The following is a 16,919-nucleotide window of genomic DNA, read 5'->3' on the forward strand; positions in this document are numbered from 1 at the left end:
GTAAATATCTTTTTTTTTATTCCACAATTATATTTATAAAATAATTTGCATAATATAAAAGTGACAAAAATCCTCTTATCACAACAGTTTTTTTAAACCATTAAATGTATAAGCCCTATTTATATTCCTTAAACCGAATGACGTGATATATATATATATATGTTAGAGCAACTATCACTTTGAGCAGCAGAGAGATGGCTCTGCTAACCTGTGTACTGAGCAGAGATGACCTGGAAACCTCACAGGGCTGAGTAAATATAACAAAGGTATTATCTGCCAACAGGACATAGACCTGAGTTGTCTGAAAAGGCCCCAAAGCTTAGCAGCACACAGTGATTGAAATGACTGAGTAGAATTGCTGTGTCAGTTGTCTTGGAATTGACAGCTTCTGGATTGTACTGGAGACACACAGCTGGAGCTCAGGAGCTTTCATGCTCTAGTTAAGCTGTTCCTAGAGAAATGACTTTGCCTTCATAGGGTTTTCTGATCACAGCTGCAGGTTTCCCCACCTGCAGGTCAGATACAAAGCAAAAGAAAGGTTAAGTTCCTCATCAGGTCCAGGCTTATTCCAACTCAACTAAGCCTGTTAAATGTGCACCTACCAAAGATTTTCATTTTCCTGCATTTCATTTTATCCTCTTATCTTCCTTCTGTCCCACTAACCAGAAGGTCGGCAGTTCGATCCCCGTCACCCTAGTTCAGCGTGCCTAAGTGTCCTCGGGCCAGATACTAAACCCAAATAGCCCCTAACAGCTCTGCTGGCAGTGTGTGTGTGATGTGTGACAGAGAAAGTGCTCCACATAGAAGCAAGCAGAAGTGTGGGAGAATGGCTAAACTGTACTGTAAAGAGCTTTGAGTTGTAGAACACTAGAAAAGTGCTTTATGATTACAGACCATTTACTCTACTATAACCATGTATTAAAGTAACCAGTAAATGTACCTTTAAATTTTAAGCAGCAGACAGTGTTTATCAAGGCACGGTTTGTGTGTGTGTGTGTGTGTGTGTGTGCGCGCGCGCGTGTGCACAAAATAACTGAACAACACATGGATGGATTTTCATCAAACTTGGTGTGAATATCACTTGGGATTGTGTCTCCAGAAGATTACGTTTTGGAGCTGTGTACTTTATGGATGGCCACCTACCACAGGCACTGCTGATGGTCAATCTGACTGTGACAGATGGTCAGTGTGTTTGTGTGGAAGAGAGTGAGTATTACAAATCGTCCAGTGCCTATAGTACAAAACACTGGGAATACTCTCATTTGTCTCCTTACTTTGAGTTAGATCATGAAATCACTACTACTCTCATGTCTCTATGGTGAATATGAAGTTACAGGTTAGCTTAGCTGGGCTTAGCAAGAAATATCGGCTCAGCTATGTTTACCAGCTAGTTGCTAACAGCCTCTTTCATTTATGATTATGAAGGTTTATCACTCCAGGTGGCTGACGGATAGGAACTTCAGACTTGTGTGAGATTTATTTCTATGTTCTTCAGTGTAATAGTTATCTAATGATCTCTTTTATAAAATAATATGGATTCTAGCTGATTTACTAAATACATAAATGGATAGGTATTGCATGTTCTTTATACTACATATTGTTTTCTTATCTTAGTTTTATTTTTCCAAAAGTCACACCCTTAAATACAATGTCTGAAAGCTTATTCTGTGCACCAGGTGGAGTGGAGCACATGGGAAAGGAGACTAAGTCACATTTTAAAGAGAGGAGTGTTACTTCTGAGGACTGAAATGTGTTGTATGGAACTGACCTGCTCTCTTTGCTTGATTCTTTTGTAAACGAACTCGGAGAAGGGTTTCCTGTGGATGAATCTGCCGTGTCCTGGTGACACCTTCAGCTGCCCCTCCTCATAGACCACTTTTCCTCCAGCGATGGTGACGACGGGGACACCGTGACACTCCATGCCCTCGAAGATGTTGTAGTCCACGGCCTGGTGGTGGGTCTTGGCTGAGATTGTCCTACCAAGACACAACCACATGTTTGCAAACACTTAGGTTCCTGATCACATGCAGCCTGTGTGATATATATGTGAGGTAATCGCCACATGCTTTATACCAGAAAACAGAAGCCCACAGTGAGGTCTTAATGCATTGTGTTCCAATCTGAAACAGACTGAATCAGGCCAAGATGTACGCATACACAGCATCAGGTTAGTGCGGCTCACTTACTGTGCAGCAACAAGCGCCGTAGTGTATTATTTATTCAACGTTTGCTCATGTAATGCTCTCTTCTCTAAGAAGCTTACTAAGCTTCTTTTAGTCAATGAAAGAGACACCTCAACATTTGCAGTGCTGCTTATTTTCCTGCGTGCTGGCACAGTCAGCAGCAGGGCATTGTTTTCACCCCTCTGCCTCAGTGTGTGTATATTTGTGTCGGTGTGTACAGTTTTTAAAACCTATTTAGCGACTCTGACCTTGTCAGGACCAGTAGACCTCATGGGGACCAGAACCTGGCACAACGTCATTACTGAGCTCCTGGTTAAGTTGGGTAGTCAGACGTGAATTGTAGTCTGGTTAAGGTTAGGGATGAGGGTTTAGTTAGGCTGTCCACAATGAATGAATGTAGTGTCCTCACGATGATAGTTGCCCAGACTCAACAGTGCATGGACAGATTTTTACCAAACTTGGTGAGAACATTACTTAGGAGGGTATCTCCAGACGATTATCTTTGGAGCTGATCGGTCAAGGGGGGGGATGGACAACACATGCACAAGTAAGCTATGCCATGGGGCTTTAAAGGAGCAAGTCCACCTGCTGGAAAGAGCAGAGCCAGCTCAAGGAGGAGCTCAAACACAAGGACGAGTTCATCAGAAAACTGACACACTCACCAAAGCCCAAATCGACTGCCTGGCTGAAGAGCAGTGAGGCACAGTGGGGGGTAATGTGTGAAACCATGGAGGGGCAAGAGGTGGAGAGGCAGAGTAAACTGCAGAGTGAGAGATGGATGAAGGAGGAGGAAGAGGGAAAGAGGGACTGAGGATCAGATCTGCTTCCTGACAAACCAGCTACAATATAAATATAATTGTAAATATTGTCAAGTAATTTGCTGCCTTCGAGGACAAGCACATTTCTAGGTTGAAAGAGCAAGGTAAGAGCATCACTTTACAATAACAGCTTTAAAGGGCCCATATTTTACATCTTTCTGGGACTTAATTTGAGGTATTGGTTCCCCTAAGATGATATATCAGCGGTTTAAAGTCAAAAAAACTGCTGCAATGTGTATTTCCATGTCCTCTCTTCTGCCTCTCTCTGGCCCTCTAGACAGAACAGGCTGTTTTCGGACTGGGACCGGCTGAGTGGGGCTGAGAGATGAGTGCAATCCCGAATGACATCATACGGGGGAGGAAGTACGAAACGTGACGTTTCAATAACATATTTCTTCGAATGGACTGAGTGAAAAAGTCATCAGAGCGACTGTTTTCATACTTTGAGGGTCCCTACTGACCCCCTTCAAGTCATTACGGATAGTAAAAGTCCAGAAAATGTATTTTAAACAATATGGGCCCTTTAAAATGATTTTAACTGTAAACAAATTAATAATGAGAATGGCCTCTCTGTCATTGCCTCAGTGTTCACCACAGCTTAACACCTGGAACTGCACTATGGTGTATTGTGCAGCAACGTGTGCCACATGCTTCACCGTATATATTTCACACACCAACAACCCAGAGCTGGGGCTTAGCCGTTAGCAATAAGAAAAACCTAAGCAAAAAGAAAAACATTAAAATTGATATACTGCTCATGAATGGTCAATAAGGGAAATTTCAAATAAAAACATGTACAACTGCAAACCACTGTTAAAGCAGCTTGAAACACAACTTGTGGGAAATGTAGGAATCTTAGAGAAAAAATCCTATCACAACGTTTGATAATAAAAGGATTGAAAGCTTTACACAGTACTTGATGAAGTGTAACATATTAAACATTCTTGAGTGGGGAACAGAGAAATAAATTTGACTCAACCAGATGAAACACTGAATAGATTTTTTTTAGCCTTCTTCTCCTCCATTCACAAACACACATTGATTTGAGAAGCCAGACACTGTGCACTGAGATCTGTCCTCATTATTCAAGTATACCTAATTACGGAGACACAAGGCAACTGACTGAGCTTCCTCTGCGTTTCTGGTTATGCAACTGTTTGTGGCCCCTGGTCCCGGATGTTATGAAGCGACACTTGCACTGAGGGCAATTAATTGCACAGTTTCACAGATGAATTCACGGCTGCAGCAATCAAACACGAGACGCTCTCATGCTTGAAAGGCATTATAACATCTGCAGACACGCACACGTGGTAAAGGCGGAACATACATAAACAATCACACACAGAGGTGATGTCCAGGGAGGACGAGCCTGAGGACCTTTAAGCTGTAAACTCATCTACAGTCTGAACTGTCAAAGTCTCAGGCCTCACACAGGCTTCTCCTGTGTTACCAGTGGATTCATTTACAGCAAATTACACCATGATGCACTGTGTTCGTCTCTAATTCACATCGGCGGTTAGTGACTTCCCTGAGGGGCTCAGCCCAGATTCTCCAGCACACAGAGCAGAGCAGTGGCGTTCTGCGTTATATAAGTCTGAGTGTGCTACAGTATGCAAGCTACTGGAATACAAACTGTCCTCTGTACCTGCATCTGCCCATGTGCTCCACAATGCAGCACACTGTCCACCACTCGGGGACTTGAGGAGGAAAATAAGAAAATGCAAAGAAACAATGACGTGATCAGTTGTGATATCCTGGAACTGTTACTGAAAATAGCCTTAATACTCTGTGTTCAGTACTATGAAAATTGGTTTAGCTCCCACGTGAAATATTCGTCATCTTTAAGATCCTCACCATGAGCCATCGTCATTGTCCCACTGATGCTGTGTGCACCTAGCTTATGTAAGTGTATTTAAAATCCTTCCCCCCCAAAACAACATAACCAAACAGGGAAAATAACCAGTCTTTTTTTAACTGACTGATGAACGTGTAAACTGTGTTAGGCTTTCATTTGCAGCTTTAGACAACACAGCACAGACGTCACTTTACACGCATGTGTGTGTGTTTGTGTGTGTTTGTATGTGTAATGAAGTGGCGCAAAGTGAAAGATGCATTTCTTCTCGTTCTAGCTGCCAGTATAGACTGCATGATTTACTGCTGAGCTCAACAGCCTCATCTTATTTAACTGAATGCTTGACATGCTTTCAAGTATCCCCAGTACTGCAGCAGCAGCATCTACAGCACTGGTAGACACATCAGACTTAATGTGGACGGATAAGCATTCAGGATGTGCATCGCAGTCATATACATATTAAAGTGTGTACGTGCGCACACACACACACACACACACACACACACACACACACACACACACACACACACACACACACACACACACACACACACACACACACACACACACACACACACACACACACACACACACACACACACACACACACACACTGTCTGGGAGCTTTTCTTCCCAGCTGTATTTTAAAGGCTTACTCCCAGTATGCTGAATGGTCGGAGTCAGGGTCCTCACCTTGTCAGCTTAGGGTCCCATATAACCACATCAGCATCCGAGTTCTTGGCGATACGGCCTTTCTGCGGGTAGAAGTTGAAGATTTTTGCTGCGTTGCTGCTGGTGACGGCAACAAATCGATTCTCGTCCATTTTCCCGCTGTGCTGAGGGAAAGAAATACACAAAGCACCCAGTTTGAGTATGGGGTGGGGGGGGGGGGGGGGGGGGGGGGGCACAGTGAAGAATTAGCAGACGAGGGGTAAACGCTTAACAGAGCAGCGAGCAACTCATTTCTGCCAAAATGTCTGATTTGCAAGCTCTGTTGCAAGTGGTAAATCTTTTCCCGTGGCCTTGGGGTGGCCGGGCTGAAACACTGTCCTCACAACAATGGCAAGAAAATGCAACGTCTGCAGCTCCAAGAGTTTACTGCCTTTTCTGTTTGTATTGTTATTTCATTTATTTCAGCTGAGAAAAACAGTTTTTTAAAAAGGGTAAATACATTCTTAGTCAGACATTCAGCTTTGTGATTAATTTTTGTATATTCATGACGTAGAAATGTAAAAAGGCCCCTGCTCACTGTTGTCCCATACATGATGAGTAAGCAGCCATGACTGTGCGTCACAGTAAGAATTATCAAGCTGACGTAAGACACATAAAAACAGGGCTTTGTAAAAACAAATATTATTATTACATTATTGCAAACTGTGTAACGACAGGAAGCTCCGTAATGGCTCTACACAGCAGCAGCTGCAGCTCAGATGTCTTCTACTCAGACTTATATCTCAGTAAAGAGCAGTGTCAAGTCCAGTTAGTTATTATGAGTCGGACGTACCACTCCTTTCTCCCAGATGACAGACATCCGGTCCTCCACGCCGTTCACGCCGTTAGGGATCTTGGTGAAGTCGTCTTTTCCCAGGGCCTTCTGGCACACGGAGAAGGTGCAGTTGTCTGTTCCCGTCACACTGAGATCATCACTAGAATGATGAGAAATAAACGTGTGAAAAACAAATGACAATCACATTATCAGAGTTATTCTTCAAACCCAGATTCTATGCAAATTAGTTTTTATGCATAAATTCTAGCTCATGTTATATCTGTTTCTGCTTCTTGCTCAAACACATAAAACTCGAATTGCAGTTGACGAATTAGAGTTTGATTTTCACATTTTCAGCATTTCGTATTGTTAAAAACTCTCTTCCATAAGAATTACTGATATGGTTTGTTACCAATATGCTGCACCTTCAGTTGCACTTACTTGGCCAGCAGGTCCATGAGGTACCCAGGAGTGCTGGGGTCAGGTCTTAGTGGAGGACCCATGACAAAGCCAGCAGCATGGGACCAGTCCTTGTGCCAGTAGTTGGTGCCATCTGTACCCAGCCCTGCTGCAATGGGCTCCCCGAACACCACACGGCCTCAAGAGAGATATAGAAAAATAAAAATATCAAAAACAACACCTGGCCAAGTTGTTATTTTTCTAAGTAGTGTTTTAAAGCTGGTCCACTATAGACAATGATTAAAAGTGAGAGGGAAAAACATCTACATTTTAACCATGAAAAAGCAATTACATTAAAAACTGGAGTGGCACACAGAGGGTCCAACAATCCCCATATGAAACAACATTTAAACTTACTACATATGTTTTCTTATTTGGATCCATGAATAATTCTCTGAGAAATCAAAGATAATGTTGAACAATCTCACAATATTATAGAAAGTGATTTAAAACAATTTCCTATATCTGCCTCCTAATCCAAATCCACACCGAACTGTAATGGGTTCCTTCCACCAAGTTTCATGGTAATCTATTTTATAGTTTTTGCGTAATCCAGTTAACTAACAGACAAACAAATAAACAAACAAACGCAGATGAAAACATAACTGCCTTGGTGAAGATAATCAGGAACAACTGTGAAATACATGTTGACATTGACAAAGACAAACCTATCGTCTGTTACACTTGCTGTCCTCTATTTAAACAGCAGGTGGTAGCAGACTCCCACTCACCATCTCTGCGTGCATTAGACACCACCTTGGCAGCAGATTTGCTCATGACATGGACCACATAGAGCGGGCAGTTGACAGCGTGAGCTATGGTGATGGCTCTCTGGGTGGCCTCAGCCTCCACCTCCTCTGGCCGACACAGCTCATGGCCCTCGGGCCCCGTAATGCCCAGGGCCAGCATCTTCTTAGCCCCCTGTCGGGCCCCAGCAGAGACAACAAGGGAGGATAAAGGTTAAATGTGATGAAAGCAAAGCACAGAACAGTTTGTGTCCAAGCAGAGAGGAAACGGACAGGTACAGAGTTTGTAATGGTTGTGGTTAAAACACATTATATTAACAGAAACACAGTGTGTATGGTGAAAAGCTAATTTAAAAAAGTTTCTACAAACATTAACAGTCCACACACATACTTAATAAACCTTAAAACACACTTCCCAGGGAGTATCATGGGTTCCCCACCACAAGAACCACAAGTTGCTTTCCTGCCATTTGCTACTCCCTAGTGGTGATTTGTTGCCATGACATTCAAATTTAAAAAAACAAACACAATGAGAAATACTAGGCTTTTTCAGGGCAGACATTTTGACTCTCATACTGTTGCATGAAAGGCATACAATTTAAACAATTTTCATGTGCTTTTGCAAATGTAAGAGGAGAAAATATCAGTGGTGAAAAAATCCTATTCTTGTGACAATCCTTTAATACGTCCATTCATTGAGAACTGTCAGGATTGTTGATTTTAAAATGCTAATTCTGCACATATCACTAAATACACCTGAATATTCTGACCACTGTTGTGTAAATTGTGTTCCAGGTATTACTTGTGTTGTTGGGACCTAAATCTGTTCATACAGTCACATTATGGGGACTTGTCTTCTTAATGGGGACTAAAAGAAAGTCCCCATATTGTAAATCATTACATTTTTAGGCAAAGACATTTTTTAAGGTTAAGGTTAGGTTTAGGGAAGTAGTAACTATGGTTCAGTTTAGAGTAATACTCCAGAAAATCTATGTAAGTCAATATCATGCTATGGAGAGACGACTATGTGTGTGTGTGTGTGTGTGTGTGTGTGTGTGTGTGTGTGTGTGTGTGTGTGTGTGTGTGTGTGTGTGCGCATGTAATGTATTCAATTTGTTGTGGGGGGGTTTTAAGCATAAATTTTAAGCAGTTTGGTGTCACTGTCCACGATGAGACAAATAAACACTGTTTCTATCATATTTCTCATTAACCTAATAATCCCTGATGTTTTTAAAATGTGCTGTTAACAATGTTCTTTTTCCACACTTCATAGACACAACATCACATGTGCTCATACTGACCTCTGCGATCAGATCTCCATTCTCAGCATGAACCTGAGCTATAGCTCCAATCTCCTTACACTGAGAGAAGGCAGCGTAAAGCTCCGAGTCATCCAGCATGAAAACGTCTTTATAGGCCATAAACATCTTGAAGGAGTTCACTCCTTTCTCTTTGGCCAGAGTCTCCATTTCTTTCTTGACCTGAGGGTGAGAAAAGTTTGGAGAAATACAAGGAAGAATTTCTCTGATTAAACGTGATTCTCATTTCTCCATTTGACAAAAAGTAGACAGACACGTCTGCATGGTGCCGTTTATGACACAGATTTCAAACATACTATGCATTGCCAAAAGAAGTTTTATTTTTTATCAACAATTATTTGCTCATTCACCTGGTCACTCCACCATGTGACAGCGACATGCAGTGAATAGTCGCAGCACACTTTGGGGTCAGCTGTCTGCCGCCAGCAGTCGTAGGCCTCCAGCAGAGACTTGCCCTTGTGGGGGATGACAAAGTCCACGATCATTGTGGTCCCTCCTGCAAGAGCAGCCTGGTGGAACACAAACATTAGCACAGAAGTTAAAGACTAACTGCTTCAGTCAAAGCTTAGTGCTGACACAATCCATCCACATTTCACCTTCTGTCAATTATAACATGATAAAAAACACATAGCTGCAGGTTCACGTATAGAATGGAATCATGAATAGATTAAGATCAAAGAAATGCACTTAACAGATTAAGACTACATATGTTAAACACAACAGTTTTAAATTCTGTGGATTTTTACTTCACATTAATTGACATATTGCAGTAACCTGCCATTATTATCTCAGCATCCAGGTGGGGGAAGAAAAGTAACAGGTTAAACAATCTTGTATTATGTTACACACTGATCTAAAGCACTTCTGTCCGTCCTGGGAGAGGGATCCTCACATGTGGCAGGTTTTTTTCTCCTGTAATCTGTTTTTTGTTGTTGTAGTTTTTCCTTACTCTTGTTGAGGGTTAAGGACAGAGGATGTTAAACCTTGTTAAACCCTATGAGACAAATTGTGATTTGTGATATGGGCTATACAAATACAATTTGATTGATTGATTGTTATCCCAGCATTCACTGAATTGAATTTAGATTTAAAAAGTTGTTCTTAGAGTTTTGCATGCAGCATGAGAATTCAGCAGAATGTTTAGATTGAAGTGTATTGACTTCGAACTTGGAGAGAAGTTTAGAGAAATATTCAGAGTCACATAATGGAGAGGAGTGAAGTGGTTTGGCTCACATTTAATTCAAAGGTGATGCAAGCAGACCAGTGTATAATGGTGAGGATGCATACGATAAGACCAGTTTCCTCTGTTGTCATTGTAACAAGCTTCTGGGTTGCATATAGACCAATTATATCCTGAGAAGTCTTGAAGTTAGTGAAGGTAATGAGGTTCCACCAGCTGTTTAACTTTTTCTATTATTCTCCTTTGTATCTGTCTAACTTGATGCACTTGAACGCACCAGGGAGCAGTGATATTACGCAATCCAGCTAAAAACAAACCTTGGTTCCAATATAGAAGTCATCGACTGCCTTAGTGCCCATGAACGCCAGCTCCATGTGCGTGTGCGTGTCGATGCCGCCCGGGATCACCAGTTTATCGGTGGCATCGATGACTCGCACCCCCGCTGGGATCTGGAGGTTCAGTCCAACTTCTACTATTTTCCCTTTTTCTATGTAGACGTCGCAGATGGCGGAGCACTCCTCGTTCACCACGTTGCCTCCCTTGATCAGGATCCCGCTGGGCTCCATTGCTGCCGTGCGCCGCTGACACTTAATAATGACAGTCTATGGTCTGACTGTGTGGAGAGATGTGGTCTGTGTGTGTCTCTGTGTCTCTGTGTGTGTGTGTGTGTGTGTCAGCTCCAAAGTTCACTGAGATACCACTGACGCCTCTGTGTAGTCTGGCCCTGCAACTGTGATTATTCAACTCAGCCCATGCAACGTATGGGATAACAAGTTAGTAAAGTGCAGTCAGAGCAGCCTCCTCTTCGAAATACACTGTCAAGCATGACCCGTTGGTATTTCAAGTTGCGACTATAATTCAGGCATTACGGTAACAGCAAGTAAGAAATGATTTCACAATAAATCAAAGTTCATGTAAGGCGCAAGTACATTCTGTGGAGTAATTTCAAAATCAAAGCCTAAAAAATGCCATATAGAACTATATCTCCTCTAATTATAGATCATAATGAAAAGGACACCTCTGGTTTACACAGACCAGTTTTGCCTCAGGTTGGTAAAAAACAGAAGTAGAAGTAGAAATGTGTTCCATTTACCGTAATATTCCATTCCCAGATCTCAGTTTGATTGTATTATTCTCGCCATTAGGTAAAATAACCAAATCTAAAAAAAAAAAAAAAGATTATTCTACCAAAGACTGTTGGTGTGAGAGGTAGAGATATTTGTGAACACACATTACAACACTGTAAATCCTCTACACATTACTTTACAAATACAGGCAGAGATAAACATGATTGTACAGGTCCCACACCTTCTCTCTCGGTCACATCCTCACTTCTGCCAAATAATCTGTTGATGAACTCGTATAGAAGTCATTGGAAAGGAAAAGTGTTCTGATCAATTAGATCAGTGTGGGTATAAATCATTTTTATAGACTTCTACTGTGTGGCAGTTTGCCTGAAGGCCCAAACTGACTAAATCTGCTCCTGCCCCCGAAACTGTGAATTTGTGAATGACAGCCCAGATGCTGCTCTAATATTTTCAGATTGAGTTAATGAAAGCACTCATAACAATGGTCATGTAGTTAACTCAGCATGTGGGCTCCAGGCTGCTGACATGCTTGGAGAGAAGATCTCTCTTCTACATGTTATCTGTAGCTATACAACACAGTTGGTGAGATAAAATGTGGAGGAAAACTTCTATAGGACATCTATTTCGAATATTTTCTCCAGTACCGAGAGCATAACTGATAATGTTGGAGCTTATCAATAATATGGGATTTAATAATTTATCCCGGAGCCTGTTTAATACTGGGTTTTAGGACCAATCCCTTGACTTGAATGGACAGAAAAACATGACCTATCTGCCACAGACCAGCTCTGTTTTAGTTGTGTTATGGAGTTGACTAGTTTACCTCTCAAGATGCCTTTTTTCTGCAATGAGAGTCTGAAGCTGCTGCTGCTCAGCCTCCCTCTGTATTTCTACAAACTTCAGCAGGTTTGTGGCTCCTATCGCCTGAAGGGGAAGAACACAGAATAAACTCTGGCTCTAATGAGCAAACAGAGGCAAATACACTATAGCTGAGAGCAACTAAAGCAAATTCAACAAAAATAATCTATTTCTGTTTTTAAGGCCAAGCATACCATCATCCACTATCATGATTACAACTATTGCTTGGATATACAATACACCTACTCACATATACAACCATTATTGGCAACTGTCAACCTTCTGGTTAGAGGATGGCCGCTCTTACCCCTGACCCACAGCCACATGCAGGGCCAAGTAATAGAACTTTACTTTTGTAAGATTTCCTTATGAAAGCATGTATAAGATAAATCAAATTGTGTCGAGCACAGAAACCTGAGGGACTCCATGATTAGCCAACTTAGAGCAGTTCTTTTAATGTCGATTAATTGTTCTAGTAGTATGTGTGTTTCAACCTGGTTTCAACCAGGTCTAAGCCAGCTTGAAAAGGCTCAGGGTAAAGGTGGCTTTCAATTCCTACCACAAGTTTTACAGTGCCCTGCCCAGCCCCCCCACACACACACACTTCCCGGGGTCAAGAACTTAGTACTTGCTCTGCCCTCTCTCGCTGCTAGAAGGGACAGGGCCCCTGCTCCCGGCATGACTGTCGACTAGTAGACTGTTCTCAGTGTGCTTCAACTATGTTGCGTTACCAGGGCAGGGACTTGCTCACATACACAGGCACAAGGGGTCTGTGGCGATGTTAGCAACCCACTGAACCTTTCTTGAAACGTGGCCCAAGCAGTGTAATGCATGTGCGAGTCAGAGGGCTGATCGAAACCACATGGTTCAATGAAAGTGAGTTGGTGTGCTGGCTGGGTTGTGACCCCGGCCCTGTGGGGTTGGGAAAACCAGTGGCCTGTCTCTTCCATAGGGAAATGGGAAATGGTCTGTATTTATACTGGGCTTTTCTAGTCTTGCTGATCACTCAAAGCACTGCACAGTACAGGGTGTTGCCATTCACACAGTGTGTCTACAGGCTGTATGAGGGGCAATTCAGGGGTTTAATATCTTGCCCAAGGAAACTTTGCCATGCAGATGGGGAAGACTGGGATTGAACCACCGAACTTCTGGTTAGAGAACGACCACTCTACCCCCTCAGCCACAGCCAGAAAGTGAGCTGTGTTTACACTGTCATGGTTACTTTTACCCACTGATTTGTTGCTGCAAAAGTAATCCTGCTGTACAAGAGGAACCACAGGTTCAGACATTTGATGTATGTGTTTCACTGAGGAGCCAATGGTGCACAGCTACCATCTGTGGGATCATAACTAAATGCCTCTAAATCAGAATCCAGCCTTGACATAACAATACTGTAGCACTACCGAACTTCAATTGGCTTCGGTTAGTTGTTTTGAAAACCACAAGTATCTCCACGACTGAAGGACTGCTGAATTGTCAACTGCTGAATTGTCAACTGCCAAGAAACAAAGGGTTACACTATGCTCACCTTAATGTGAATACAGGATCCATTACTGTATTCTGTATCTTTTATTCTTTTAAAAGTAACTAAAGTTGATTGTAAATTACACCCATTCAATTAATTGATTTAATACATTATCTTATATTTCATGATATTTCATTTTTTGTTGTTAGATAAACCATTTTTAAAATTAATAAAGTTTTTAATGTACTGTTAAAGGGTTTTGTGAAGTTTGTTGATGGTATTTATGGAACATATCTGATACCATAAACATGCACAGTATTCTAATCTTACATGAACAGTTAATAAGAGTTAGAATTAATAATAAATTACAAGTCCATTTCTATGTTAACTTTAATTAACAGAATAGAAATCTTTATCAAATGTTGCTGTCCTTGAAAACTGATGGAGTATCAGACAATAGATATTACAGTTTGTGCTTTCATTGTGTGAGTCGATGCGTTCATAGATGTCAATGACAATTAAAACACAATTGTCTTGTGTGATTCAGTATGAGGAATCAGCCGCCATTTACTTAAATTGTATTGGATTTGGCTGCATAACTGTTTACCCCTGTAACTTCAGAAACTCCAGAGCCCACCCCTCCATCGGCATAGTGGTGTGTAGATAATGAGTGAATTTTCATTTTTGGGTGAACCCTTAAATAGTGTTTGGTCACAGAACAAGAGACAGAACAAGAAACCTGGATGACTGAGAATCTTGACTGAGATGTTAGGTTTACATTTAAAACACTCTCCTGTATTTATTAATGGTCTCTTATTACAAGTGTGTCTAGTTTCTTTACGTGTGTTTGCATCTTTGAGTTAACATCTCAACAGTGTTTCATTCTTTTTGAGTGAACAACTCAGTTTCTCTGTTTCATGGGTGACATATATTTAAGTGGCAAAAAAGATAATGGGTGTGGTCAGATGATTTTTGAATCAGCTGTTGATGGGGTACTGCATTTTCAATTTGGTGCAAATTGAACACCCATCACAAATTGATAATTAACAATATTGTCCCCAATTGAATCTTTATCCAAACAAAACAGTTCACTAAAATAAGAAATGAGGATTTAGAAGTATACCAGGTTCCTTTTTAGTCCTTTGGGTCCTCTAAATGACATGACATCAGCTAGGTCTGTGGTTTGGCAGGAGATTTTAGGGATAAATGTTGCATACAAAGTTCAGTATTTTGAATGTCAATTTTAAATAATTAATAAATGAAATTAAATGTATATTAATCATTTCAATTTGGTGTTTTGTTTCAACATTAAAGAAACACTGCTGGTTGCTGTAGGTATTCCAACAGGCTGCAACTGAAGGAAACTCTAACTAACAAAAGAACAGTACTCATACTTGTAATTGTTTGATCTCAATCATTTCACATCCTCTAACATTCCAAAACAACAAAAAATATCAGTTAGTGTTGAACTGTCCTCCACTGAAAGTGTTATTTCATCACATGACAAATCTGAATTTAAAAAGAGAATAAAGTTACTGATATAATGTACTCAAGCTATGTAATCGTAGTTTTCTCTTTGTTATGGCCTCTTTGTCTCCATTGCCCAATTGGCCCTTTTTCATGACGGACCTTTTGACCCACAGTGGTTCCAAGTTCCAAACTTTCCAAACAGGGTCTTTCTGTGTGGAGTTTACATGTTTATGTGGATTTTCTCTTTGCCCTCCAGCTTCCTCCCACAGTCCAAAAACATGCAGATTGGGGATAGTTTAATTGGACAGTTTGACAGTAAATTGAATGTAAGCGTGAATGTGAATGTGATAGTGAATGGTTGTATGTCTGTATGTTGGCTGGCAACCAGTCCACAGTGTACCGCGCCTCTCGCCCAATGTCAACTGGGATTGGCTCCAGTTCCCCCCGTGCCTCTCAACAAAGAAAAGTGTCATAGATAATGGATAGATGGATAACAGGAAAAGCACATGTGTCATAACCACATACTGACAAGTCAAAGAGTCCACTGGAAACATTTTCACATATTCTCTGCCCTTCTGCTCCATCATCGGAGAAATGATCATGACTCAGAGAACTCATGACCACAACCACTAGTCCAATGACAACCTTACTACATGAATTTACTCCACATAACTGAAACGGAGTGGTCAGAAAAGTGGACTAGAATTGTTTATATCTATTATTTTAAAAATCCCCTCAAATGCAGCATGCCACTGATAATGCTGTGATATCCCTGGAGCATGCCACTGCCTCTCTTTCATGAAGAGTTGTTAGCCACTGGGAGAGATTAGCATTTTACTGCAGTGGATTGGTTGTCTGCACCGCATCAGTCCAGACAACTTTTCTCATCCATTAGTGTATTACGAAAACAAGACACATTGGAGAGACAAAGATGCATGCGCTGGTGAGATAAGCACACGCACAGGGCTTAGGAACACCTAACCTTCACAGTTGCAATAAACAATAACATGTGACTTAAGAGGATTTACATAAGATGAGAGGAGTAATCAGAGGGAGGGAAAAAAAACCAATGAGGCAGCAATGGCATCTCCTCAAAAGTCTCTGTGTTGCTGAATGAGGAAAGTTGCCATTCCGCTGGATTTAGAGGAAGGCTGTTATCACTTTATTTCCTCAGCACTACAAACCAACACTGATGTCAGTTTCTTTTCAACCCAACTGGAACTCAGTGAGTTGACATGGTAAACCTCTGGCATTAGAAGAGCATAGCATGCAGAAAAAGGGACGTAAGATCGTGTTCAGACATCTTATCAGTGCTCACTCTGCTCATGCAGGAAGAGGACTGTTTAGTGTGTTTGAGCTCAAACGTCACACATCCTCCTGCACCTACTGCACTACAGATGTAAAAAAAAAAAAAATCATATTCATATTAAGTCATATTAAGCATTTGCCACTTTGTCATCTCTGTGACTATTTTAATTATTTTCCTCTGCAAACCAAAAGAGGTTTTTCTGAGAAGTGCTGCCCCATATTTCCCATTTCCTGCCCTCTTTTATGTCATTGTAATTAATTTATTTTCTAGTCCTGTCACACTTGCTTGTCCTACATTTATGTAAAACTAAAATGCAATCTATTTTTACTCCATATTTTTTCCTTTTACCTTGCTGGACCAAACATTAAACATTTATAAACTCAGCCTCTCTTACAAAACACAACATAGCTTCACCAGCAAGCTGTTTAAAGGAAATCAAAGTGCCTAAGTGGAGGTACTTGGAAAAATGAATTACCTGCATGACTGCATCACTGTAGGTTTTATTAGCCAATATGGACACTTTTCATCTGCTCCAACGCACTACACAACCACTAACAACTCAAACATCCATGCTAAGCTCCGCCCAGTTCACCCTCCCTGCCTCCATCCGTCAAATGATCATCAGCAGGAGGGGAAACCTTCATTCGGTCCGAGGACATGTGTTTTCCACTGCTCCTCTTCTTATA

At 41.3% G+C, this 16,919-nt stretch overlaps 1 protein-coding gene across 1 annotated transcript; it reads right to left on the reverse strand.

Annotated features, from left to right (window-relative positions):
- Window positions 1–56: 56 nt before the first annotated feature.
- On the reverse strand, window positions 57–10,681 carry dpys (dihydropyrimidinase). Its single transcript, XM_034611958.1, has 9 exons — window positions 10,361–10,681; window positions 9,214–9,372; window positions 8,846–9,025; window positions 7,530–7,719; window positions 6,781–6,937; window positions 6,358–6,499; window positions 5,547–5,689; window positions 1,769–1,976; window positions 57–509 (listed from the first exon to the last, which is right to left on the reverse strand). Exons 1-9 carry the CDS (start codon window positions 10,607–10,609, stop codon window positions 441–443), a joined length of 1,497 nt encoding a protein of 498 aa, XP_034467849.1. The 5' UTR covers window positions 10,610–10,681; the 3' UTR covers window positions 57–440.
- Window positions 10,682–16,919: the final 6,238 nt, after the last annotated feature.

The sequence above is a fragment of the Hippoglossus hippoglossus genome, chromosome 16, assembly GCF_009819705.1.
Source record: "Hippoglossus hippoglossus isolate fHipHip1 chromosome 16, fHipHip1.pri, whole genome shotgun sequence".
Taxonomy (NCBI): domain Eukaryota; kingdom Metazoa; phylum Chordata; class Actinopteri; order Pleuronectiformes; family Pleuronectidae; genus Hippoglossus; species Hippoglossus hippoglossus.